This window comes from Curcuma longa, chromosome 9, assembly GCF_044706935.1.
Source record: "Curcuma longa cultivar G26 ecotype Majalengka, Jawa Barat chromosome 9, ITB_CL_G26_1.1, whole genome shotgun sequence".
NCBI lineage: Eukaryota > Viridiplantae > Streptophyta > Magnoliopsida > Zingiberales > Zingiberaceae > Curcuma > Curcuma longa.
In genome coordinates, this window is record NC_133869.1 from 10,759,189 (window position 1) to 10,782,812 (window position 23,624).

The 23,624-nt window shown below is 41.0% G+C and overlaps 4 protein-coding genes and 1 pseudogene across 6 annotated transcripts; all 5 read right to left on the reverse strand.

Moving 5' to 3' along the window:
• Positions 1-486: 486 nt before the first annotated feature.
• LOC141834800 (universal stress protein PHOS34-like) lies at positions 487-3,141 on the reverse strand. Its single transcript, XM_074722169.1, has 4 exons — positions 2,907-3,141; positions 2,666-2,760; positions 921-1,042; positions 487-698 (listed from the first exon to the last, which is right to left on the reverse strand). Exons 1-4 carry the CDS (start codon positions 3,115-3,117, stop codon positions 611-613), a joined length of 516 nt encoding a protein of 171 aa, XP_074578270.1. The 5' UTR covers positions 3,118-3,141; the 3' UTR covers positions 487-610.
• Positions 3,142-5,377: 2,236 nt separating this feature from the next.
• On the reverse strand, positions 5,378-6,307 carry LOC141834542 (uncharacterized; annotated as a pseudogene).
• A 474-nt stretch (positions 6,308-6,781) lies between these two features.
• LOC141834811 (universal stress protein PHOS34-like) lies at positions 6,782-10,117 on the reverse strand. The gene is made up of 5 exons (XM_074722179.1): positions 10,076-10,117; positions 9,109-9,322; positions 8,871-8,965; positions 7,328-7,449; positions 6,782-7,081 (listed from the first exon to the last, which is right to left on the reverse strand). Exons 1-5 carry the CDS (start codon positions 10,085-10,087, stop codon positions 6,994-6,996), a joined length of 531 nt encoding a protein of 176 aa, XP_074578280.1. The 5' UTR covers positions 10,088-10,117; the 3' UTR covers positions 6,782-6,993.
• A 1,087-nt stretch (positions 10,118-11,204) lies between these two features.
• Positions 11,205-14,600, reverse strand: LOC141835087 (putative splicing factor 3A subunit 1). Of its 3 annotated transcripts, none has more exons than XM_074722513.1 (4): positions 14,512-14,600; positions 12,126-14,340; positions 11,746-12,033; positions 11,205-11,446 (listed from the first exon to the last, which is right to left on the reverse strand). In XM_074722513.1, the coding sequence occupies exons 2-3, from the start codon at positions 14,286-14,288 to the stop codon at positions 11,764-11,766; spliced, it is 2,433 nt and encodes an 810-aa protein (XP_074578614.1). In that variant the 5' UTR covers positions 14,289-14,340; positions 14,512-14,600; the 3' UTR covers positions 11,205-11,446; positions 11,746-11,763. The 3 variants fall into 3 exon arrangements, with proteins under 3 accessions (XP_074578614.1, XP_074578613.1, XP_074578611.1); XM_074722512.1 differs by lacking the exon at positions 11,205-11,446 and adding an exon at positions 11,478-11,606; XM_074722510.1 differs by lacking the exon at positions 11,205-11,446 and having other exon boundaries at positions 11,478-12,033.
• A 1,660-nt stretch (positions 14,601-16,260) lies between these two features.
• On the reverse strand, positions 16,261-19,121 carry LOC141835290 (4-hydroxyphenylpyruvate dioxygenase). Its single transcript, XM_074722730.1, has 2 exons — positions 17,950-19,121; positions 16,261-16,656 (listed from the first exon to the last, which is right to left on the reverse strand). The coding sequence occupies exons 1-2, from the start codon at positions 19,110-19,112 to the stop codon at positions 16,470-16,472; spliced, it is 1,350 nt and encodes a 449-aa protein (XP_074578831.1). The 5' UTR covers positions 19,113-19,121; the 3' UTR covers positions 16,261-16,469.
• Between the last annotated feature and the right edge of the window lie 4,503 nt (positions 19,122-23,624).

Here is a 23,624-nt window from a genome sequence, read left to right on the forward strand (position 1 = left end):
GACTCCCGGAATATAGCTGAATTGGTTATGATAAAACAGATTTATAGAAGAGGACAGAGGTTTAAATCTCAATGAAGTCTAACAATATCCTCCTCCATCGTGATCAACTGCAGTTTCTCGATTTACCTCTTCACAAATGATCGTGAAACCGACCGTGTGAAACTGCTGGAGTGGCGGATTTCACTTTTTACAAAAGAATCTAATTTCATACCTAGAGCTAAATTTAGAATAATTCTCCACACAGGGAAGGGTCCATAATATCGCCCGAGAGAGGATTTGGGTGTACCATCTGGCTGCAACCTTTGTCAAATTTAGAATATTGTTTAAGTTCGGATTCTAGTTTAAGATTTAGAATTGATTTCGAATTCATTTTTTTAATAATATTTTTATTTCAATCCGAACTCATCAGACCTACTCGAATTGGCACCCCTAACTAGATCATTTGGAAGAATGCCACATCGTAGGCCATACATCGACATTTGAACAACTAAGCGAAAAGCTACTACTCACAACAAGCCATGATAACATTGATACAAGATGATAAAAAAGAGTTTATTTATGTGCACCGAACGAGCCAACCAGTGCTCAGTAGCTTGAGATATCGACTAATTTAGTGTTTTGGCTTTGGCTTCTTCACGATCATCACAGTGCAATGCGCATGGTGAGCACAGTAATCACTCACACTGCCTAACACCGCCCTGGAAGAAGATACAGATGCGCAAATCAGGATGCAATTGTGCAAAATATGTGAACAAGAACTCCCAAGTTACTCCTAGAATGTTGTTCAAGGAATCGAAATGTGAATTGATGGAATAAACTTAAAATTGTAGTAGCTCTGATCAGTCTTATAGCACATTTATTGTTTGCTATGATCTTTACAATGTTATGTGAGGGTTGCTTGAAAAAGATAAATGTGGTACCTTTTAATTGCTCCGTAACCGTGGCTTCCTACGACTAACATCTTGGCGTGGTATTTCTCCACTGCCTCACACAAGACATTTCTAGCATCTCCTTCCATGATTACGTACTCCACATCAGTCACCTGTGGTTGAGGAAGGTAATTCCTGATGAACTCCAGACTCAAAAGCATATATATTATTGGTATTGGGGATCATGATGCAACAAAGCCTTTAACATGTTTGTCGAAAGGAAGCAAAGCAACAAATTAGAGATTGAAACATATACGGTTCATGGAGAAAGAAACTCTCGTGTTGTTATGTCGCATTGGCTAGCTAAATTGATGCATGACCTGGGGAATTAAGAATGATAAAAAGGGAAGAAAAGGGAACATATTGGCTAGTATAACTTCCCTCATTATGCGAAAAGTGCCATTGACACTCAAAATGAAATCTCCTAAATGTATATAAAATGAAACTAAGGGCAAAACTAGTCTTGGCAACAAATGGAGGTTTCTCTATCAAACAAAAGATTTAATGGTTGTAAATACATTTTGATAGACTATAGTGGGCTTGGTGTACTGGATATGAAAGTCAATTTAGCTTTCCTTTGTAAATGATGGTGGCTATATTTCTTGAGACTGAATTCCTCATGAGCTTGCATAATTAGTATGACATATTTCACCGGTACCCATTGGCAGTTGGCTAATGCTGATTTTGGCAAGTTACGATGATAAATTAAATTTAAGGTTAACCTTTGGAGAAAGGGTGTTCCACTTCCTTCTCTGACCTGTATGCTTTGTTAAGATAGGCTAGTATCCAATTGAGGATATACTTAATCTTCCTTATTCTTTTAATCCTGCCTCATATAATTGGAGTTGGATCTCTTGATCACATCATCTTCACTCAAAGAATCAGCATATGATGAACTCAATTTACGCATGGTTATACTCAATATTGACTGACAGATGTAGTCATTTTGATGGAAAACCTCCTGAAGTCTATTTTGTTATTGGCAAAGGGGTGGACTCCATTTCAACTTGGCAAGGACAGGTGATTAGAGCGAAGACAGGTCTTGTTATTTTTGGTAAAATTTTATATACATGTGGACAGGCCTTCAGATTATAATGCAGTTTTTTACAGCAAATCAAGCTTCTTATGAATACAATTTGGTCAGATTGTTAGCAATATATATGTAGTTTGATTCTCATTTTGTCTTTATACGTTTCCTCAGTGCAATTAAGTTGTTCTGTGCCTTTTTTCAGTTTCAAGTATTCCACTATCTCCTAAAAACGCATAGTGATGAACTATGTTCACCATAGATCATCTTCAGGGGGAGGGGGGGGGGGAAAAAGGGTGCATAGTAAAGTAATCTATGAAAACCATCCTAATAATCAACATAAAAGATTACCATTAAGTATGTGATTGACAAGATAGAAGGTCTAGGTTTATCTAAATTGGGTTTCCTTGTTTTACTTTACGGAAGCTCAATAGATACAGCCAAATCCAAAAAGTTAGGGTTTGGCTTTGTTGTCCTATTGTTATTGTTGTATCAGGTATAGATGCTTTAACAGATTACCCCTCAGTAACAAATTTTTTAATGACGAAACGTAGTTGATTCTTGCTAAAACGAAGTTCGATTCCAGAAACGAAAGCACAATTCGAGTATAAACACTACCAAGCACAAACACAACAAGGGCAAATCATGAACAATCGCTAAAGTTGGGAAACTCTTAACGGGGATTAGCATCTGAGAGCCATAGAATTACCGAATGAGCACTGCAGATCCCCTTAGCTTTCTCGATCACATGCTGTGCGATCTTCCTCAGATCCGACTCCACAACCGGCAGCACATCAGCTGCTCCTGCGATCGACAATCCAAAGGTCCAATCAGGTCAAATAATCCCTAGATCTAACGACAACAGTACGCATCTAGGAATACTTCATCAATCAGAGTAAGTAGCAAATCCATTGAAAGATTGAGAAACGGTGAGGAGGAGAGGTTGGTACCGGGGCCGGCGAGGCTGATGAGGGACGTGGGCGTGGGCTTGGCGTTGACTATGACGAGCTTGTACGACAAGCTATTTCCAGGTACGACGGAAGAGAAGAAGTGGAGAAGCGTCCACTGGAGGGCATGGATGCTGTGCTCGCTGTCGTCGACGGCCACAACCATCACCGGCTTCCCCACCACCACCGGCGTCTCCTCCGCTTCCGTAGCCATTCTCGCTCTCTCTCTCTCTCTCTCTCTCTCCCTCGGTCGGAGGTGGACGAAGAAGGAACGGCTCTTAAAGAGAACAATTTGCCGATTTCCCCAACTCGTACCTGAAGGATGGGCCCCTGCATCTGTTTCTTCCACCGGAAGCGGAGGCGGGTAGGGAAGGAGGTGAACGTATTATTTCTTTTTTTCAAAAAAGTCTCTATTATTGAGCATAATTGAAAAGAGTTCGTTACGTAGAGACAACATTCTGTGGGCGTTCCAAACGATGTGAACCAAACCGACCAAACTCAAATTGGCCCTGTGGATTAAAAAAGAAAATTAATTTTAAAATTGAATTATGGATCTAACGTGACATATATATTTTTAATGAAAATTGTGAATTATATTAATTGTTTGATTAATATGTATAAATGTGAATTAAAAATTAAAAATTTTATTAGAATTTTTTAAAATTATTTATTTATAATATATATATATATATATTAGAAATGCTATCCTGAGCATCCGCTTCCTACGCACCTGTGCGCACCTGCATCTCCACCGTCCATTTCATCGCGCGATAAATCGGAGCCGTTAAAAAATCGCGATTTGCACAGTATTTCTCCTCAGACCTTCGCCGCTTCCCGCCGCCCGTTCATCGTCGTCCGACCACCGATGGCCGCCGGACCGGACCCGTTGGAACCGCAACTCGCCGGCGGTCCGGAGGGTGCCGGATTCCGACCCCGATTTGGTCGGAATCCGGCCTATATATATATATATATTATAGATTAACCTACCTAATTTATAATTCACTTTTGGATTGAATTAAGTTGGAGATTTATCCTCCTCACATATATTATAAGATTGACCGTGTGAAATTGTTAAAATGACAGATTCCATATTTCTATTGAAGAGAGATAATGAATCAATCTGTCTCGTTAAATGATAAATTTTGGATGGATTAACTTACCATAATCTGACCCATCCTACATAATACAACTTATGTAGGTTCTAAATGACATACCAACCCATCCTGTTAAATGAAGAATTTTTGATGGCTCAATGTGTCGTAATCCGGTCCATCCTACGTGATACAACTTATGTAGATTCCGAAGTTGACCTCAAAAATATTATTTCCGTTTGGAATTCGAACCCATTTGGAAAATGTTCCGACTTCTTACCGACGATAGCCACACCACCAGACAATAGGAGGCCGCGTCAACCTGCAGTTCCACGTCGACGGGAGAGGCCTGAAGAGACAACCACTGAACGCACGGGTTAGCGGGGTGCCAGGGAGTCCCGACGTGGCCACTCCAACGCTCAAGTTAGGCAACGAGAAAAGAAGTGTGTTTTGCGAATTCAAGGTGCTCAATTGTCATACCTGTGGAGTTTATATAGGAGTGGCGAGGGCGAGATCTTAGGATCTCAGTGTTTATCATTGGCGATGAGGCCGGGATCCTTGCGTTGTCTATCTGACAGTTTCCACTCTTCTAACGGTTTTAACCACAAGGTTTATCTTCTTTGGATGGTTGGGATCATGCCGGACTAAGTAGAGGACTTAGTCTATGTTCCAATTCTCGCAGATAAGTTGCTGAGCTTGGTGAAAGGGTCAGCATGGTGATCTGCTGATATCTATTCCATAATTTGAGGTCGGAAATGGCTGACTTGGTAGGGGCGGATGGGAGGCACAGGTACTGCTAACCTTGCCTCGATTGAGGGATCTCCGTAGGGACGTCCTGAGCTCCTGGCGGGAGTGATATCGGAGGGAGGGCGATACGGAGCTCCGGTCATGAGGCGGGCTTATGATGCTAGGACTTTGCCCTGAGGTAGGCATGTGATGCTAGGTCCTCGTCATGAGGTAGGCCTATAGGGCTAGGATCTTGCCTTGAGGTAGGCCCGTGATGCCGCGACCTCGTCTTGAGGTGGGCATGTGATGCCGGTACCTTGTCATGAGGTAGGCATGTGGTGCCGGTACCTTGTCTTGAGGTGGGCGGTGGCCAGACGGCGATGCGGCGGCGGGAACAGTGACTGGAGGTCTGGTGTCATGCATGGATCACATAGGAAACCGTTGTGCAGCAGAGAAAATTCGTATATATATATAAACTTTAAAATGAATCTTTTTCGAACCGAGTTCGAGTCATTTGCGAACTATTTAATTTTATTATGAATCGAACTCGAGCTTAAAAATTAAAGCTCGAATCGAACTCGAGCTTAGAAAAAATAAACCGAGCTCGAGCTTGAATCTTTTACCATTCGACTCAATTTAATTACACCCCTAGAAAGTTCAGTTCTGACCTTTGATAGGATCAATTTGGGAGGCATCCAATGCAGCAAGCTCCTGTTCCAGATCTCCATGCTTCTTCCTCTTCTTCTTCTTCGGCTCCGATTGCTTTGATCGCTGTTTTCCCTCCCTTCTTCTTCTCTCTCTGAAGTCCTCCTCTCCCTCCTCACCACTGCGTCGAAGACGTCCTGCTCCCCCGCTGCCGGTGCAGCTCCCCGCCTCCTCAGAACCTAGAAGGAGAGATTTTTGAGAGAGAGACAGCCGGTCGCCGTCTGTGAGCTCGCCCTTCTCCGAGTTTTGGTAAAACCTCTGCGGCTCAGGCTGAGTATTCGGTTAAATCTTAATCAAATTGAATCGAATTAATCAAAAATTAAATAAACTATTTTTTCAATAAAAATCAAACAAATCGAATCGATATTTTATCAATTAATTTGATTTTTGACCGAATTAACTTAATTTTTTAAATATTATAAAAATTTTACTAATTAATTAAATATTTATAAATTTATTTACTTAAAATTTATAAATTATTTTTCTAGTTCGGTTTATTTGGTTTAACTGAATAAAAAATTTTAAAACTGAAACCAAATCAAATTAATCAATTTTTTTAGAAAAAATAATCAAAATTCTGAAATAACCGAACTGAATTTTTTAATTCGATTGATTCGATCGGTTTATTTGGTTTACCTGAATTTTTGCTCACCCCTAGCCGCAGCCACAAACTACAACGAGATTCCACTTGATGACCTCGAATAGAATCCTCGGCTCATCTTCGGAGTCGCCTCCGACAAATCACAACGACAGGTGGTGACGCAAGACGGTGCAGTCCGAGGGCGAGGAACGACAGAGCCCTAGACCTGGGCGTCTGCCGATCTCCGTCGACGAGTCCCGCTCGACGGGGATCGGAGCGCCGTCCTCCGATTTGATCTCCATCGAAGTCAACTCGAGCCCCGATTCAATCTCCATCGAAGTCGACTCGAGCCCCGATTCGATCTGATCTCCATCAAAAGCCGGTTGATAACTAATTTAGTAGTCCTTGGCTCGAACCACACCGCCTTAGGCTAGAACTTGGGTCGGGCCACTAATGGGCTTAAATTTTAAAAAACAATTTTATATTAGGGATATAAAAAGAAAATTTTAATATTATTACAAATTTCCATTCTTAAATCTTCTAACCGTTTAAGTTGTAAACCGTTGTAGCGTATCTAATTTCCTGCATAGAGCTAAATTTAGAATAACTCTCCAACACATGGAAGGGTCCATAATATCGGATGTACCATCTACAAGGCAGCAACCTTTATCAAATTTAGAATATTGTTAAAGTTAGGATTCGAGTTTAAGATTTAGGATTGATTTCGAATTCATTTTTTTAATAATATTTTTATTTCAATCAGAACCCATCAGATCTACTCGAATCGAATTGGCATCCCTAACTAGATCGTTTGGAATAATGCCACATCGTAGGCCATACATCGACATTTGAACAACTAAGCGAAAAGCTACTACTCGCTTGTCACAACAAGCCATGATAACATTGATACAAGATCAGAAAAAAAAGAGTTTATTTATGTGCACCAAATGAGCCAACCAGTGCTCAGTAGCTTGAGATATCGACTAATTTAGTGTTTTGGCTTTGGCTTCTTCACGATCATCACAGTGCAATGCGCATGGTGAGCACAGTGATCACTCACACTGCCTAACACCGCCCTGAAAGAAGATACAGATGCGCAAATCAGGACGCAATTGTGCAAAATATGTGAACAAGAACTCCCAAGTTACTCCTAGGAACCACTTAGGTGAACCGGCTTGCTGTTGTTGTTCAAGGAATCGAAATGTGAATTGATGGAGTAAACTTAAAAGTAGTAGCTCTGATCAGTCTTATAGCACATTTATTGTTTGCTATGATCTTTACAATGTTATGTGAGGGTTGCTTGAAAAAGATAAGTATGGTACCTTTTAATTGCTCCGTAACCGTGGCTTCCTACGACTAACATCTCGGCGTGGTATTTCTCCACTGCCTCACACAAGACATATCTAGCATCTCCTTCCATGATTACGTACTCCACATCAGTCACCTGTGGTTGAGGAAAGTAATTTCTGATGAACTCCAGAATTCCAAAGCATATATATTATTGGTATTGTGGATCATGATGCAACAAAGCCTTTAACATGTTTTTCAAAAGGAAGCAAAGCACCAACAAATTAGAGATTGAAACATATACGGTTCATGGAGAAAGAAACTCTCGTGTTGTTATGTCGCATTGGCTAGCTAAATTGATGCATGACCTGGGGAATTAAGAATGATAAAAAGGGAAGAAAAGGGAACATATTGGCTAGTATAACTTCACTCATTATGCGAAAAGTGCCATTGATACTCAAAATGAAATCACCTAAATGTATATAAAATTAAACGAAGGGCAAAACAAGTCTTGGCAAACAACTGGAGGTTTCTCTATCAAACAAAGACTTAATGGCAGTTGGCTACTGATGATTTGGGCAAGTTACGATGATAAATTAAATTTAAGGTTAACCTTTGGAGAAAGGGTGTTCCACTTCCTTCTCTGAGCTGTGTGCTCTGTTAAGATAGGCTACATCTTATTGAGGATATATTTAATCCTCCTTATTCTTTTAATTATAGTTGGATCTCTTGATCACATCATCTTCACTCAAAGAGTCAGCATATGTTGAACTCAATTTACACATGGTTATACTCAATATTGACTGAAAGATGTAGCCATTTTGATGGAAAACCTCCTGAAGTCTATTCTGTTATTGGCAAAGGGGTGGACTCCATTTCAACTTGGCAAGGGCGGGTGATTAGAGCGAAGACGAGTCTTTTTATTTTTGGTAAAATTTTATATACATGTGGACAGGCCTTCAGATTATAATGCAGTTTTTTACACCAAATCAAGCTTCTTATCAATACAATTTGGTCGGATTGTTACCAACATATATGTAGTTTGATTCTCATTTTGTCTTTATATGTTTCCTCAGCGCAGTTAACTTGCTCTGTGCCTTTTTTCAGTTTCAAGTATTCCTCTATCTCCTAAAAACGCATAGTGATGAACTATGTTCACCATATATCATCTTCAGGGGGCAAAAAAAAAAGGTGCATGGTAAAGTAATCTAAGAAAACCATCCTAATAATCAGCATAAAAGAACACCATTAAGTATGTGATTGAAAAGATAGAAGGTCTAAGCTTATCTAAATTGGGTTTCCTTGTTTTACTTTACGGGAGCTCAATAGATACAGCCAAATCCAAAAAGTTAGGGTTTGGCTTTGTTGTCCTATTGTTATTGTTGTATCAGGTATAGATGCTTTAACAGATTGCCCCTCAGTAACAAATTTTTAAATGACCAAAAGTGGTTGTTTCTTGCCTAAAATGAAGTTCAGTTCCAGAAACGAACAATCATGAACAATGAGGGCAAATCATGAACAATCGCTACAGTTGGGAAACTTTTAACGGGGATTAGCATCTGAGAGCCATAGAATTACCGAATGAGCACTGCAGATCTCCTTAGCTTTCTCGATCACATTCTGTGCGATCTTCCTCAGATCCGACTCCACAAACGGCAGCACATCAGCTACTCCTGCGACCGACAATCCAAAGGTCCAATCGGGTCAAATAATCCCTAGATCTAACGACAACAGTATGCATCTAGGAGTACTTCATCAATCAGAGTAAGTAGCAAATCCATTGAAAGATTGAGAAACGGTGAGGAGAGGTTGGTACCGGGGGCGCCGAGGGCGATGACGGACGCGGGCTTGGGCTTGGCGTTGACTATGACGAGCTGGTACGACGAGCTATGTCCAGGTGCGACGGAAGAGAAGAAGTGGAGAAGCGTCCACTGGAGGGCATGGATGCTGTGCTCGCTGTCGTCGACGCCCACAACCATCACCGGCTTCCCCACCACCACCGCCGTCTCCTCCGCTTCCGTAGCCACCGCTTCCGTAGCAGGGCCGGCTCAAGCCTAGGAGGGGCCCTAGGCGATTTTTTAAAAAAATAATTATTTTTTTAAAAATATTTTAAAATTAAATAATAATAAAATTTAATTTTATGCGTAGTAAAAAGGAATAGATTCACAGAGGGGTGCTCACAGCCTTGCTCTTCTTCAACCGCGACGAGCCGACGAGGTCTGGCGAAGGGCGAACTGCGAAGGCGAAGGGAAGGGTTTGGTGGCAAAAGACGAACAACGAACGGTCGACGGTGAACCACCAGAACCGGCGAAGGCGAACGAAGGCGAACTGGCGAAGGCGCGAGCGAAGGGGGAAGCGAACTAGCGAAGGGCGAAGGCGCGAAGGTGAACTGGCGAACGGTGAACTGGCGAAGGGCGAAGGTGCGAGCGAAGGTCAATTCAAATTGGGAGATTCAGAGCGAAAGGTGAACGGTTTGGTGACGTTGATTTGGTGGCATTTTAAGGATTTTTTTTTATTTGGGGCCGGCGAAGGTGCGAGCGAAGGTCAGTTCAAATCAGGAGATTCGGAACGAAAAGTGATCTATTTGGTGACATTTTAGGATTTGGTGGCGTTTTAAGAATTTTTTTTATTTGGGGCCCTAACCCGCTAAATCGATTAATAAAAATATTTTAATAATTTTTATTTACTTAAAATATATACATTAATGTATTAAAATGGGGGTCCCAATTAAAATGGGGGCCCTAGGCATAGGCCTTAGTGGCCTATGCCTAGAGCCGGCCATGTTCCGTAGCCATTCTCGCTCTCTCTCACTCTCACTCTCACTCTCACTCTCACTCGGGCGGAGGCGGACGAAGAAGGAACGGCTCTTAAAGAAAACAATTTGCCGATTTCCCCAACTCGTACCTGAAGGGATGGGCCCCTGCATCTGTTTCTTCCACCGGAAGCGGAGGCGGGTAAGGAATGAAGTGCTGGTATTTTTCTTTTTTTTTTCAAAAAAGTCTCTATTATTGAGCATAATTGAAAAGAGTTCGGTACGTGGCGTCGACAACATTCTGTGGGCGTTCCAAAGGATGTGAACAAACTAGAACACGTCTGTCCATGCATCCTAACCCTCCGTCTCCCCCGCCCTTAAATCTGAACCGTTGATTTAAGTAAAAAAAAATCCTCTTTTTCATTAATTAAACTTTCCTACCCGCTTGACAATTCGTTTGAGTTGGGCCCTACAATTTAGTAACCAATAGAAAATTTGGTGCGCGTGCGAGGTACAGCCGTAAAGGAAGGAAACTGCTATTCCGGCTCAGTAGTTGCTGCTTCTTCCTATGAAGAAACTATGGACGGAAAGATGGATTACTCCTTTTTTTGTACATGTTTTTTATCCGTTCAAATCGGATAGAAAGTTACGTTCCTTTGTCTGCCGCATCTATGCGCTCAATCGCATGAGCCACATCTGGCTCCAACACAAGCACAACTTGCATAATAAAATAATAATTTATTTATCAATTTAATAAAATAAAAAATAAAATTTACTATTTTAACGGTCCCACACGATCCAAGACAGTGTCCAAATCGTTATGCCTTTCAGTGCGGATTCAAACTTACCCGACAAGGAATTTCACTTAGGACCGTTATAGTTATGATGTCGTTTACCAAAACTTTTCTTCCAACTCCCTTGTCATCAGGTCACCAACTTCCTAGGACCTTCCGGCACTAGGCATGCATCAGCCCCCATACATGATCTTAAGACTTTGTGGCCGGACCTGTATTTTTGATAAACAGTCGCCCGGGCCTAGTCACTACGACCCTATGACCAATAAATTTAAAAATTACAGTTGACAATTAGTGAAGAACATTACTTCGACTTCATCCGAGATTCAATCCTTGTCCAGTTTAATAAATCTATCCCACAATAATCAACTCAATCATACTTCAAGGGCATGATTGTAAGAGCCAACAAACAGACTAAATGAACTGATTGTAAGAGCTAACAACAAGAATGATCTCCTTCCTCATCATAACAATACATAGTGATGAAGATTCTGCAAACACAAGGAAAAAGAAATGCAAACTTCCCTGCTGAAGAACAATAACAGCACCTGAAGGGTTCCAATCGGTCCGAGGAATTGTCTCCTTGATGAGGATTAAGAACAAGAAACCTGCATCAGACAACATGAGATCAAAACGGTATTTGACTCGAAGAAGCAAAGCATAGATATTGCAGATGAACAAAGGTTTTAGCAGCACTATAAAGAAACCATAGAATGCTATGTTTTGCTCCTTTGGAGGAACACATTCATTAGCATCCCAATTCTGAATCTGCATTACAAATCAAAAAGTTCATCAGAATAGTTGATTCTCAAATCCTAAATTAGCAAAAACTTGTCTCCAGTATATCGGAACATTTGCAACAACTAGCATATTACTACAACCAGATGCTCGGAGCATTCGCAATGACCTCTGTTTGATGACAAGCTCATCTCTTCCTCCCGCCGCGTTCCCTCAGAGCAAGTGTCAACGTCTCGCCCTGGCCAATGTTGTAGTATGCAAGTGTAAGATTGTCCTTGAGGAAACCAGCACGGGCACTCAGTTTCTGTTTATTAGCAGGAAGCTGAATCTCAGCTGCAATCTTCTCCTTAAGGCTACTGACAGTCTCAGCCAGAGATTGGACTGTGATCTCCAAAAGTTGACCTTTCAAGTTTCCTTCATCCACATTAGGAACTGAGACAGAAATCCGGACAGATCCCTGAAAAAAATAATGAAGGTACAATTAGTTACATGATCTGTAACAAACAATAGATCTTAGGCAGCAAATTAGCATGAGAAAAGAGATGTTACTGGATGCTGGGCAAGGAACTGATCCTCTGGAATGAGAGAAGCATCATCAACTCTTTGCCGTTTCGGTTCAGGTTCATCAGGAAGTGGTGGAGCTTCCTCCGGGGGTGGAGGCGGCGGCATTCCATGTGGAGGAGGCGGCAGAGGAACCATTGGCATATTAGGCGGTGGCATAGGCATCGGAACGAATGGTCGAGGAACCCCCAATGGTGTAAACTGGGATCCAGGAGGTGGTGGTACAGGAATGCTAGGTGAATTTACTTGCATTCCTGGCTGCTGGTTAATCATAATGGGCTGCTGCATAGGTGATGGCGCAGGCCTCATGGAGGGAATCATTGACATCATTCCAGGCCGAGGAGGGACAACACCACCACCACCGGGAACAGAATAAGGGACCATGTTCGGTGGGAAACGAGGAATATTTAGTGCCAATCCAGGAGGTGGAGGGAGCGGCCGGACTAATGGTACACCAGGTCTAGGTGCTGGTGCTGGGCCTGGAAACATCCTTGAGTCATTGTTAGCATCAGTTTGTTCCTCGCCGGTAGCACCTTGCGATAAGGCTTGAGTGGCAGTGCGGCCAATGCTTCCTGAGTGCCCATCCCATATGACCTGCATTGGCTGCTCATCCTTCTTTTTCTCAATTTCTGCTTTGACAGCATTAGATACTTCTTCTTCTGTGGTGCCAAAAATATCAGGACGAGTTCGTGCAAGCCCAACAATGTTTTTGGAGATCTCATCGTCAGGAGCAAGAGTGGTCTCCCGGATTTTAGCCATCATTCTTTCCTTCTGCTCCTTGTATTTGGGATCTATGAGCGAAATGCGCATATGCTCAGCCATCTCATTGATAGGAATTAGCTCATTGGTGATAGGTGAAATCACAAACTTGGTTGGATCTCTTTCCGCATGAATCCTCTCCTCCGGCCGCTTCCAGTTCTTCACTATACGCATTGGAGGCTCAGGCTCATCGCTGGGGGCCTTTACTTCGCTCCTCTTCTCATCCATGCCATTCTCGCTGAGTCTTGCAGCCCTCATTCCTTCCTCGACAAGTTGCACCTCTTCTTCATCCATCTCCATTTCCATCTCTTTGCCTGGTTCAGCAATTTGCATTGGTTCCTCTTCGTCCAATGCTGATATCTTGCTCCTCCTTATGACCTGATCCAATGTCATCGGCATGGGAAGCTCCTCGCCCTCATCATCAGCAAACTCAATGGTTTCGACTACAACAAAATCATGCCAATCAATCATTGCCATTAGCATCCTCTCCTGCTCAATCTCATCCTCAGCCTTCTGCCTAGCTTGTTCCTGAGACCGTTCCCACTCCAAACGGTGCAAGCATCTCTCGAGCACTGTCGTCCTATCCTTGATGCTTTTGTGCAGCTTTTCTATCAGCCCTGTCGAAGGCATCAGCACCTTGGAATATGCATCCGTCAAAGTCGTGAAGAACGTAAACATGCTGTGCGTCGGCTTCAAGAAGTGGAATTGTGGATTGCTCATCTCACGGTTCGAGAGATTGGTCAGGAAGTTCTTCCCATTACGTGCGACAAACTGTGCAGTCAGCTTAATTATATCCAATTCCTCACCTGTGATTCCTTCTGGGAGCCTAACTGTATACTGTTCAGCCTCAGGTGGCTCAAGGACCTTCTTTGGAGGAATCCTGAACTGAGCAGCAGGGTCTACCTTAGCCGCGGCCTCATCGGATGGCGCAGTTGCAGATGTCGGAGCAGCCAGGCCATCCGAAGGCGCAGGGGCAGAATCCGCCAACTGAGACGCATCTCCGGTGGGTGGCTGTGGAGCACTCTGAGCCAGGGTACGCTGCTCTGAAACCTTATGTTGATAGTATGCATGATAAGGGTCCGACGAAGTCAAAAAATTGAACTTGTTATTTCCGGCATTGTGGGCAAGAATTCTCTTTTCGAATTCAGGACCGTTCTTGGCGACGAAAGTCGCAGTCTTATCTATGATCATTCGGACATCGGGCGGAGGGTGGATGATACCGATTGTCCTCGTGTGGGTCGCCACCGAAGCGGGAGGGGGCGGCGGCGGCGGCAGTTCGTTCTGTTCCTGAGGCTTACTGACAGAGACATCGCTGGGGACCTGGGCAAGGGGAATCGGGCCGAGATCTCCGTCGGCGGGCGGGGCTGGGAGCGGCAGAATCGACGAAAACATCGCGCTATCTCTGGTTTATCGAATCCTCAGTGGATTCAAGACCTAAGATATACTACAATAAAGGAAACACAAATTAGCACCTTGCAGATGATTTCTTCTCGGATTCTGTTTCAAATCATCGCTCGATCGATAGATCCTTCCGAAGGAACGAGTTAAGTAACAAACAGGACAACTGCGAAGCAGAGGGGGGAAGACGAAGACGAAGACGAAGACGAAGAAGTACCTTAGGCAAAGTGGTCGCCAAAAACGACGCCGAGGGATGCGCCGGCAGCAGGCAGCGGACGGCGGACGGCAGACCGTCTCTGCGCTTCGAGAAAAGGGGAAATCGGCGGCAGGATTAGGGCAAAGCGATCAGTCTGCGATCTGAGGAGTGAGATTTTAGTATCGTATTAGCCCCCTTCGAGTTTTAGATATTACACGCGCAAATATGAGAAGTTTCATTCTGCCGCTTTAGAAATTGTACACATTTTGAACACCCCCCTTTAGTTTCAAGAATACTAAAATCCTGTCCCCGGGACATAGCTGAGTTGGTTACGACGCAACAGACTTGCAGAAGAGGGCAAGGGTTCGAATTCTGGCGAAGCCAGGCAATACCCTCCTGCGTCATGACCAACTGCAGTTTCTCGATTTACCTCCTCACAGATGGTAATGGGCCCGATCGTGTGGAGGTGCTAAGGTGGCGGATTCCACCTTTCTTGCAAAAAAGAATACTAAAATCCTGCCCCCGGAATATAACTGAGTTGGTTACAATGGAGTAGACTTACAGAAGAGGGTAAGGGTTCAAATTTCGACGAAGCCGAGCAATACCCTCCTCCGTCGTGATCAATTGCAGTTTCTCGATTTACCTCCTCACATATGATCGTAGAACCGACTTGGTGAAACCGAGCAATATCCTCCTCCGTTGTGATCAATTGTAGTTTCTCGATTTACCTCCTTATAGATGGTCATGAGGGTGACCATATGAGACCATTGGATAGTAGATTCTATTTTTTTTTAGAAGAAAAGAATGCTAAAATCCTAAAAAAAAACCCCATGTTTAATTTATTTTAACCAAAGCATGTCTTCATGTTAAATATTTTCCAAGTTAGGCCCCAACTTTTGTTTTTCTCCGGATTACCCTTTAGTTCAACTTTCCTCTCTAACCAAATTCAAAAGATAATTTGTAAATCAATTTAAGAGACTATTTAGGGAGAAATTAGAAAAAAATTTCAAGAGATAGATTTAAAATGATATAAATATATACTTATATGACTAATAAATATTTTAATTAGATGATATAAAATTATTATAAATATGTCAATCAACACATGAAAAAAATATGTAATGATGATATAATTGCAAATAGAATTTAATAATATAGAAAGATTAATGATCAATTTTATACCGTAATTTAAGACTTGATTATTATTATAATATTTTAAACTAATTTAAAATTATATATATATATATAATTAAAGCAACAGTAACCTTCCTATTTTTGATTTTGTTACAATTCAAGTTATTATATCATATCACAAGCTAATTTATTATTCCATGTAATTTTTAATATATAAAAATCATTAAATTACAATGTAAAACTAGAGCTTATTAGCCAAAATATCACTTTAAGAAAAGCATCTCAACATAAATGTCTAATTTTCCTTCTAAATTTAAGAATGCAAATTAAGTAGGACAAAAGTGAGAAAAAAAACCTCCCTTTATTTTTAAATCATTAAAAGTATTCAACTATATACAATTACTCAAATGCCCTCCAATATTATTTTACAATTGAGTATTTATCTCCCATCTAAATCTTAAATCGATCAAACACATTGTAACAACTACAATTACATAACTATTACAACGTGAATTCCTACCATTTTTGTTTACATTATAACAGCTACGATTTCATAACTGATACAATACATTCGATCAATTCATAAATTAAACAATAGATAACAATACTGAACAATATTGAAAGGGAGTTGAGTAATTGTATACAGTTAAACATAATCTTGTTGATAAAAGATCAAAATAGTTTGATCTTGAAGTAATCCCATGACACATCACAACTTAGTCATCAGTATTAAATACAATGTATGGATTGTTCAAGTCATTGAGCAACAACAGTAGAGATGAGGTGAGATAACAAGTATATTGTTCTCCTTCTTCTTTGTTTGAATTCTTCATTTAAAGGACAATTTAAGCACTTGGAACAGCTACTGCTTGTTTGGCTTCAAGGGACTTCTCATACTCCTCGATCGACTTGAAGAGCTCTGAGAAGTTGCCCTTCCCAAATCCTCCACAGCCACCCTTTTGGTACTCCCTGCCTTCTTTGTCCTTCACCATGCACCCAATCCTCTGAATTATCTCTATGAAAATTGTTGGTCTGCATATCGAAGTGGAAATCGATTAGTGGAAGTGGAAATTTGAGCTCAATGCTCTGTGACCAACCAATGAAAATAGTGTATGTTCGAAGTATAGAGAAGTTGTATGTAGGAAGCAGTTGGAGTAGTTTTCGGTAGGAAGCAGTTGGTGTTCGATGGATCACAGAGTTTTATTTTTCTTGAACAACACAAAAACTTGGAACATGGGATAATAAAATGGAATTTTCAACCAAGCAACACAAAATATGATAGAATTTGTGGTGAAACAATACTATTCCTTTCGATAATAAGTGGAAAACACAGTGATGGTGGCATATTATGATCGAGACAAATGTAAAAGAAATCAGAACAAATTGGGTAGGATATTTCTTATACTGTCTCTAACTGAAAATGTTGAAAGTAACTTCAGTTTGCATCGAACATAAATAGTGAGTTCAGAATTATGAAAGCTAGATTGGATAACAAACTTGACCTAAATGATCTACATATTTCTCAAGATGATATCTTTTATGCCAATAGTTTTTGGATTCTCAGTGTAATGTAAACTCGGGTTTAGGGTTTTAAGGTTATGAATTGGTAGCAAGGAGGAAGTGATACTAGATGATGGAAATGACGAGCTGAAGGAAAGCGAGGTAGGCAAGGAAAAACTTGATGAAAAAAAATGAGGTTGAAAAAAAAGACATGTATGCGGCAAGCAGGTCTCATTTGCATCTTCCCTCGGCACTAGCTCTCAAGAGGTTTATAGGAGGCATGCATATTAGAATAATATTGTATAACTCCTCTTTTATAAAGGTAAGAACATTGGAACAATAATAAATGAGTGAAAAATACATAAATGATGTTGTATCATGGTGATTTGAGAAAGCATCAAAGATAAAATCCTGAAGTAATCTAGGTTCTAATCAAATAAGAGATTCATGTTTCAGATAACATGCTGCCTTTTATGATCAAATTTAAGATGTCTTGTCAGCTATTGATGAACTCTAGACATATAGAGATTTTGCTTAAATAGTCAGTAAATCTAACTTGATGTCTCTGTTAAGCTTAAGACAATGAGTTAATGGAATTATAAGCTTACAGATCCATTAGAATTTAGAACCAATGCTTTTTTTAGAACATTTTTGTGGGCATGCATTGCTTGATGAAATGCTAAAAGGCCAAGAAATGTGTGGACTGATTCATACTGAACACAAGCAAATCAGGAACTCAACAATTAAGCAATCATATGATCATCAGCATTATCAGCATCAAACTAATGAATCATGGAAGAGAAGTGTTCTTGGTTGAATGCAAACCTGTCCCCAATTGGCTTTGTGAAGATTTGAAGCAGCACTCCTTGGTCATCCCTGTCTATCAACACTCCCAATTCCTGGCACTCTTTGATCTGCTCCTCCGTGAGTACGTCACCAGCACGCCGCCGCACGCCTTGGTAGTAGTTGGGCGGCGGCGACGGCATGAAGTCGAATCCTCCCATGGCGGTTCTTGCTCTCATTTCCCTCAAGGACTTGAGGATGTCGTCGCTGGCGAGCGCGAGGTGCTGCACGCCTGCGCCACCATTGTGGTCCAAGTAAGTCTGGATTTGGCTCCTCCTTTTGGTGCCGTGGACCGGCTCGTTCACCGGCACCAGCACGGTCTCGTCGTTGTTGGCGAGGACCACCGAGTTGAGCCCGCTCTCGGCGGTGCCGACGTCCTCCGTCGTGAACTCCGCGAACTCATGGAAGCCAGTGAACCCGGCGATGTAGCGCACCGCCGGCAGGAGTTCCGGCACGTTACCGACGGCGTGGTCGAGCCTCCGGAGGCCGTAGGTGGGACGAGGGGTCGCCTCGAATTCCTCGATGTCTTCGAAACCAGGGAGAAAAGCCGGGAGCTTTGGGGAGGAAGGTGCGACCTTTGGGCAGCTGATGTAGCGGAGGACGACGTCGCCGTAGATCTCGACCTCGGCGAGCGCGAAGCCCTCTCCGAGGTCGACCGGCGGGAACGCGGGGCGCGCGCCGCGGGCGACGCTGACGCGGAAGGCTTCCGCCGCATCGCCGACTTCGACGGCAATGGCGCGGACCGCGAGGCCATGGTCGATTGAAAACTTGCGGGCTACTTCTGCGTCGAAGGAGGGAATAGGAGATCGGCCGGTGGAATTGGCGGCGGCGTCGGTGGCAGCGGGGCCGCCATAGGGAGCGGATACGAGGAAGCGGAGGGAGGCAGAGCGGAGGAGGTAGGAGGCGAATAAGGGGTTTCCAGTGGACAGATCGGATTTCGCAGAGAGCGGCATGCCGAGGCTGAAGGAGAACCGACCGGCGGCATTGGTGGCGTCGGTGGCCCAGAACTCGATGTGGTGGAAGCCGAGAACTGGGAAGCGATCGCTGCGAGGGTTGGTACGGACGAAGTTGGTGAAGCCAACGAGCTTTAATCCCGCCGCCGATTTCGCCAGCGCCGCCGTCTCCGTCGCCTGCTCCGTCCCCATCTCGTTCGTCTGCTGTCTTCTTCCCCACGCAACACTGCTGCGACTTATAAATAGCGAGCAATTATTCTAGAAGGCCCTTGTAATTGAAACTTCTCAAACAAGTCCTCTATATTTTATTGAAGGACCCCTTCCTCCTTTCTATTAATGGACAAAAATATCCTTAAATTTTTTATATTAATTTTTTTATATTTTAGATTTAATTTTTTTAATTGATTAATTTTAAAAGTAATTAATCCTATAAAAAAATTTTCATTGACCATCATCATAATTTCAAATAGCGTAAAATGATCTATATTTATAGTCAAATTTTTTATGAATCAATCACATTACAAAAAAAGGACATTTTTAATCTTATATTTATGTCACTAATATTTTTTTCCGTTGTGATCAACTATAGTTTCTTGATTTAATCCTCATAAGGTTAGTGTGGGGCCGATAATTGGAACACTGGGATATTTATTCCACCTAAATTAAGATGTGAAATGATGATAAAACTTGAAAAAAAATTTAATGATTTTAAGTAACTTAGAGTCCTAAATAAATTAAATATTTTGAACAAAATTGATAGTCTACTTTATAAGAATTTATTTATATTTATATTTTTAATTGATACTAAATATTCAGTCTTTCGGTTCGATTAATTTTGAAAGTGATCGATTTGATCTCATAAAAATTTTTCATCGATGATAAATCAAAAATCGTTGACAATGGACAACCTAATAATCCAATATTCTTAAATCAACTATCTATTAAAAAAAATTCATTTGATAATTCGTGATAGTTGAAACCCGATCCGTATGTTTTAAAGAGAAAGTATTATAAATAATTTATTTATATTTATTTAATATAGTATAAAATTAATTAAATAAATAAATTTATACATCTCAATAAATAAATTTAAATATATTATATATTTTCAATCAGTACATCAATATTTATTAATTTGAAATGAATTAGGTCTGACTACTTAACAACATCATTTTTATCCAATAATTTTAAACAACATCAAATTTGATTTAACTTATATGCATCGAATTTGAATCTTGTGATTTAACTTAACTATGTGGGTATTTTTGTCTATTCACGGAGAGTTTGACTCATTTTTGGAAATATATTTAAAATAGGGGTTTGTTTAAGAAATATTCGATGTGCTGGGCATTCCTGCATAATCGCCACTCCAATGTCTTGACGCAGGAAACAGATGTATCAGCCATAGTGTTCGATAAAATGGTGGGTCCCACAGCAAAGTGTGCAATCCTGACGAAGGACCACTCTGTTTGCTGGTCCGGATAAGGCATGGAAATATGAAAGAAAAGAAGAAGGCGACAAAGCAGACACCACCACGTGGCGAGTACGTTTCGTGTCTAGAGTTGCGGCCAGAAATTTGCTTCCTGCCGTTACTAATTTTCTATTCCGGCTCGGAGTTCTCGTCCCCAGATTTTCATCCCCCCGGTTTTCCGCTCTGCCACGAGAGCCGAGAACGACGGACCCACGCGAGAGAGAAGTCGGAGAAAATGTGGTAGCAATATGTGTGGATTTGTTGGGGACATGTAGAGAATAATAAGTTTGGTCAATGCATGTCCGCGGGTCGGTTGGTCGCTTCGATGTGGCGATGACGAGATAGGGTGAGTGTGTGGATAAGAATGGACGGCTGGCGATGATCATGATCCGTCAACGTTGCTTTAAATTTCGGGCTCTCAAGCAATCAACTCATCAGAAGGTGGTTCTTTTAAGTTATATTTTGAAAATATTAAAAATATTTTTTTATGCTTAAAAATATTTTTATTTCTAACCTAAAATAAAATTATTGATTGCAGATGGAACGCTATTATTTTTAAAAAAATCTATAATAATTTAATTATAACTGCAATAATAAAAATTTACAACTGCAATAATAAAAATTACTTTAAATTTGATAGTATTGGCTACTCCAATCTAAAATAATTTAATTATAACTGCAATAATAAAAACAACTTTGACCATAATAGTTGCTATACTAATATTAAAATAAAAATAATTTTTTAAATAAAAAATAAAATAAAATACTTTTTCAATATTTCTTTTAAATGATTTCATTTTGATTATGATGGTAAACTAGTCAAGTAGAATTAAGTTTTATAGTATTTAAATTTGTTTGATAAGATAATTGAGTCTAAGTCAAGTTAAGTTGAAATGAAGATGAACCAAGTGATATGTCACTCATATGTTGTACTATAATTGCATTCAATTCACATTAATATCGAACTCTTCTATATTAATGTAGCATAGAGATGACTGATATCATCTTCCAATGAATATAGTCAATGCAAGATGATATGACGGATTTTGATTGCTCCTATATGGCAATAATAATCAAAGTTCAAACTGATATGTTAAGTCAAAAGTCAATAGAAAATAGAATTTATCCAGAACTTTATTTTTACAGTCTCTTGGCCTGCACTTAGCCTCTTGCCCTTTTGACCTTTCGACACTTCGATATCTTAATCTCAAACACCATCTTTACGTGACTAGGAGGCTCTAAAGGTTCTCGAAACACGTGGCAACTTAAAGAGGTAAGAGCGATTATGAGATTGTCATATATGGTCCCCGAATACCCTTGTACTTGCACATAACGTCAAAAAGAAGCGAGAAAAATCAGTGGCTACCGTATGATAGCTTAATAAAAAGAAGCAATTCTAAAATTATCAGATCTAGTCCCCCAGATACCCTCGTACATGAACATAGTGCCAAAAAGAAATGAAAATAATTAGCAGTCGTCAGACTTGGTTCCCTCGTACGAGCATTCTTTATGTTGATGTGGTAAGGCTTCCCAGATGGGCATATACACCCTAGAAAAGATACCTCCAAGAGATGGTAGTTTACGACTTCTTTTTCTTCTTCTTCTCCTCCTTTTTATGGAAATCGTCTTCTTGTTAGAAGAATCCTAACTTGAGTGTCAAAGTGACCCATCAGAATTTTTCGACGCTAGTCTAACCTCTCGTCTAAGTGTATTTCAAATCCTTTCGCCAACTGGAGCAAGGACTTAGCATACGTCGAATCACCCCTTGATTAGTGATTTGATCATCCATGACATCTGACCGGAATACATGATAAATCTCAAGATCAATTTTATTTGAAAATAGGATTTGAATTTTGATTCAATTCTAAGATTAACAATTAAAATACATCCCAATCTAACCTAAACCATAATTATAATGAATTAAAAGAAATACATAGTAAGGCACTATCTAATCTCCCTACTTGCAATCCAGTTGAAATATGTGACAAACATCACACTAAAAAAAACTACACTAAGCATGAAGCAATTTGAAATGAACAATAAACAAGCTATTCTTCAATAAAGATGGAATCCGTCATCTCAACGGTCTCACACGATCGATTTCATGATTATTTATGAGGAGGTAAATTGAAAAACCATAATTGACTACTACGAGAAAAAATATTACCTCAGCTTCGTCGAGATCCGACTCCTGTCCATTTCAACAAATAAGTTTATTCTATAATAATCAATTCAATCGCAGACAACAAGCTATTCTAATCTAATCTACAAGTATTCAATGATTCAACTAAATGGAAACAGAACAAGTAATTAAAAACTAACAAACAATGCAGCATTTTAAACCTGTACACGAAACTGCAGTAACAAAATCAAATGGAATGAAAAGGGAATCAACCAATTCACACCAAATACATAGAATCCTAAACATGGAGCTTGAATCCATTACAAATTCATCAATCAACACGAACTCAATCAAACAACCAACACATCAAAAAGAAATAAATCAATGATGAAGATGGTGCTGTTGGAATCAGAGATGGCCGGAGAAGCTGCGGATGCCAGATCTGATGGAGAATACCAATCAAAGATGAAAAGAATAGGAAGGGAATCCGCCTTACCTTCCTCAATGGATGATGGCCTGATCTATGGTGATGATGGTGCTCGGATCTGATGTGGGAGATGATGTCGCTGGTTGATGGTTGAGGACAGAATGGATGGCAACCGGAGGAAGGGCACCTCTTGACATCGTTGAAGAGCGCCGATGAGGAAGGGAATCCCGTCTCCTCCTCGTGCCGGTGAATGGTTGGCCGGCGGTGCGGAGTTGAGGAAGAAGAAGTCGCGGGATCTGGAAAATTGGCGAAGGAGATCGCGATTTGGGATTGCTCCTGTAGCTTCCCATGTGGATCGGGTTTTGGAGAAGTTGTGGATCCGGATTGGTAAGTGCTCTTATTGGATGCAATCCGGATCCAATATGAGTCAATAGGAGTTGAGGAGAAGATGTGGGCTGAAATTGAGCGTTGGCTCTTCTTGGATGAATTGGGCCTCTTTTGATTGGGTTGGATCCAAGTGCAAACCAAACTATTCTTACAGTAAAAGTTGAAATCCGCCACTTCACCGGTCTTACCATGATCGATTTTACGACCATCTATGAGGAGATAAATCGAGAAGCTACAGTTGACCACTACGAAGGAGAACATTGTCAGCTTCGTCGCGATTCAACCCTTGTTCACTGT

Bases quoted from the DNA above. Each gene is read 5' to 3' on its own strand.
- LOC141834800 (XM_074722169.1), bottom strand. From the start codon at position 3,117: ATGGCTACGGAAGCGGAGGAGACGCCGGTGGTGGTGGGGAAGCCGGTG. The intron at 1,043-2,665 runs GTAATTCTATGG...CCTCAACCACAG, and splicing joins GGATCTGCAGTGCTCATTCG to GTGACTGATGTGGAGTACGT. The intron at 699-920 runs GTACCACATTTA...ATCTTCTTCCAG, and splicing joins GGTTACGGAGCAATTAAAAG to GGCGGTGTTAGGCAGTGTGA.
- LOC141834811 (XM_074722179.1), bottom strand. The intron at 7,450-8,870 runs GTAATTCTATGG...CCTCAACCACAG, and splicing joins AGATCTGCAGTGCTCATTCG to GTGACTGATGTGGAGTACGT. The intron at 7,082-7,327 runs GTACCATACTTA...ATCTTCTTTCAG, and splicing joins GGTTACGGAGCAATTAAAAG to GGCGGTGTTAGGCAGTGTGA.
- LOC141835087 (XM_074722513.1), bottom strand. From the start codon at position 14,288: ATGTTTTCGTCGATTCTGCCGCTCCCAGCCCCGCCCGCCGACGGAGAT. The intron at 12,034-12,125 runs GTAACATCTCTT...TATTTTTTTCAG, and splicing joins AGTTCCTTGCCCAGCATCCA to GGATCTGTCCGGATTTCTGT.
- LOC141835290 (XM_074722730.1), bottom strand. From the start codon at position 19,112: ATGGGGACGGAGCAGGCGACGGAGACGGCGGCGCTGGCGAAATCGGCG. The intron at 16,657-17,949 runs GTTTGCATTCAA...TTCGATATGCAG, and splicing joins ACAAAGCCAATTGGGGACAG to ACCAACAATTTTCATAGAGA.